The sequence below is a fragment of the Limulus polyphemus genome, unplaced genomic scaffold (genome assembly GCF_000517525.1).
Source record: "Limulus polyphemus unplaced genomic scaffold, Limulus_polyphemus-2.1.2 Scaffold905, whole genome shotgun sequence".
Classification (NCBI taxonomy): Eukaryota; Metazoa; Arthropoda; class Merostomata; order Xiphosura; family Limulidae; genus Limulus; species Limulus polyphemus.
The window spans coordinates 389,768-392,328 of NW_013666515.1; the positions used below are offsets into that span (position 1 = coordinate 389,768).

The following is a 2,561-nucleotide window of genomic DNA, read 5'->3' on the forward strand; positions in this document are numbered from 1 at the left end:
TACATAACGACGAAATGTTACACGTACTAGATCGTTATATCATACATGATGGAAATGAGCCTAAGTACCTCTCACCCATAAAAATGTACTATAAGTTTAGTAATATGCCACCTATTGTTAGACCTACCTAAAATATCATTATGTAGTTTATAATATAGTGTATTAAAAGGGTATTTATGTAAATACACATAGAATAAGCCACATTATGAATGGCATTGGAATATATGGACTTCAAATTAGCAAGTATATCCCAGTGTAAATGGTGAACGTTTGAACATAAATGGACATGGCCCTGATAAGGAAATTGAATTCATATAATAAACACTCATGAAAGCAATACCTTCTTTTATGTCGCGTTCAACATTTGGCAGTGTACAAAAATACCGAGAAATCAAAATGCTGAAATATTAAAACAACACCTATGTTGAGGGAGAAATTACACCCACTATGCGGGAGGAAAAGGTCAAGATTACACCTGACCTTCCCCGGTCCAAACAAGGACCTAAATCCCGATGAAGCAGAACAGCTGTAAGTTTCAGAGCTTACGACGTTAAAATGTTAGAATCAATCGTACGGTAAGTACAGCACAGATAACCCATCATGCAGCTTTGCGCTAAAAATAGGGCACATAATTTTCGTGGAATGTTACATGTGAAAGATCTGGAAATGTTTGTTAAACAACTGTTTCTAGCTTAAACAACTGGAAGTCATTCATAAACAGGAGCATTTATAGCTGTTATGCAGTGCCCCAGATAGTTTTTATTAATTGTTATTAATACATTTTTGCTATTTAAATGTCATACTCTAGTGTTTAAAATCCATGAACAATCCTGTATTTTTACTATCAAGTGTTAGATAAATCATTTTGAAATACGAGGAGGATAATGTGCTTCAAAATGACACTTGTGAGATGACGTAGCAAATAATATCAGCTAGCGAATGCCACGTGTGAAAATTGTAGTGCAACTTCACCAGATTTTATTATCTAACCTTTCTATAATTGGGTTTTTGAACAGCTGGTAAGAACTATAAAAAGGTCTTAATGCTGCTTCCGCAATCACTAGTATTATTTCCACGTGTTGGAGCCTGTTTTTCTCTAGTCCAAAGTTTGCAAAACTTGTTCAGTGAGCACATTCAACAATATGGCTAAAATATATTTATTTTTCGCAGTCTTAACAATATCCTGGATGACTGTAGTTATCAGTGGCCTAAGGAGGGGAGAAGACGCCGTGAAGGTAGAGTTTCCGCCCTCCACCTCCACTAGCTTTCCCCGTATGGTAATGGTTCCATCCCTACCACGCTTGCTTGAGTTTACTCTGTGCCTCCGATTGAAGATAGAGAGTTCTGCAAATGTCGAAAACTTCATTATTTCTTATGCAATTGGATCTGGCTCTGACAGCAACGAAATTCTTCTCACGGCCAACATGAACGCGCCAGTAAACATAACCTTACGAGTTGTTAACAACTTGGCAGTATTGCAATGTCCAGGTTTAACTAGAGGCGTATGGCACGATGTCTGTGTTACGTGGAGTAGTGCTACAGGAAGAGTTGAACTGGTTGTTGATGAAGGCTTTTGCAGCAATCAGGTAAACGGCATAGCCACTGGGATGTCAGTCCGGGCAGGTGGCGTATTAGTTGTGGGTCAGGAACAAGACACCTTGGGTGGTGGCTTTGATTCTACCCAAAACCTGGTTGGCGATATAACTCAGCTAATGCTCTGGAACGAAGTTTTGACCAGCAGTCAAATTTTCCGTGTAGGGTCTTGCCTCAATAAAGAATGCAAATCATTACCTTGTTGTGCGGAAAAAGAAAACACCGGAAACGTCATCAACTGGCTGCAAACAAAGTTTGAATATTATGACGGTGCGAAGACATCTTCAACACAAATCTGTAAATGAAATTTAATTTCTAACGCTTGTACTCTTCAAACCATTTGACCTTTTATTTTCGGAATGAAAGCCATGGGTTAATTGGGGGTAGCACTTTTTTCTTCCTTTTTCTATCTGCTGTACCACAAGCACTAAATATTTGTGAAAATAAACCCGTTTCATGCTGATTGATCACATTGTTCTCAATTGCTTTCAAAAAATGATTTATCAAATAACTTTGTTAACAGTTTATCATAAGCTTTCGTGTTTAGGCAATCTCTCTCTTTTTTTCGTTAAAATATTCTATGTTCTTAACAAAAAATGGTCAAAAATACTTTGCTTTATTTGATGTTCAGTTGTAAAGTTGGCTACAAAAACCAGGAATAGCGATTTCTTCAGAACACTTACTAATACGTGGAACACTGCCCGTTTGAGTTTCCAAAGAGGAAGCAATATGTATACATTTTACAGCATAGTTACTAATTTCAATGGTGCCACTTAAAAATGTACATTTAGTTTGACATAAATTATGCAACTTCAAACTATTATTTGAAGAAAATAAAGACTTTTATTGTCTAAGTAGAAAAAAATTAAATCTAAATTTCTGATGATCAAGATTACACAATTCGGCTCATCAAAATAGTTGATTTTCTGTTTATCCAGCAGCGTGGGTACATGTTTATCAAAACCTGT

General features: G+C 36.6%; 1 protein-coding gene across 1 annotated transcript; it reads left to right on the forward strand.

The window, feature by feature from the left end:
* The first annotated feature begins 1,065 nt into the window (after nucleotides 1-1,065).
* LOC106461148 (C-reactive protein 1.4-like) lies at nucleotides 1,066-2,060 on the forward strand. The gene has a single exon (XM_013920942.2). It carries the CDS (start codon nucleotides 1,143-1,145, stop codon nucleotides 1,896-1,898), a length of 756 nt encoding a protein of 251 aa, XP_013776396.2. The 5' UTR covers nucleotides 1,066-1,142; the 3' UTR covers nucleotides 1,899-2,060.
* Nucleotides 2,061-2,561: the final 501 nt, after the last annotated feature.

Excerpts from the sequence above, each read along its gene's own strand:
- LOC106461148 (XM_013920942.2), top strand. The coding sequence starts at position 1,143 with ATGGCTAAAATATATTTATTTTTCGCAGTCTTAACAATATCCTGGATG.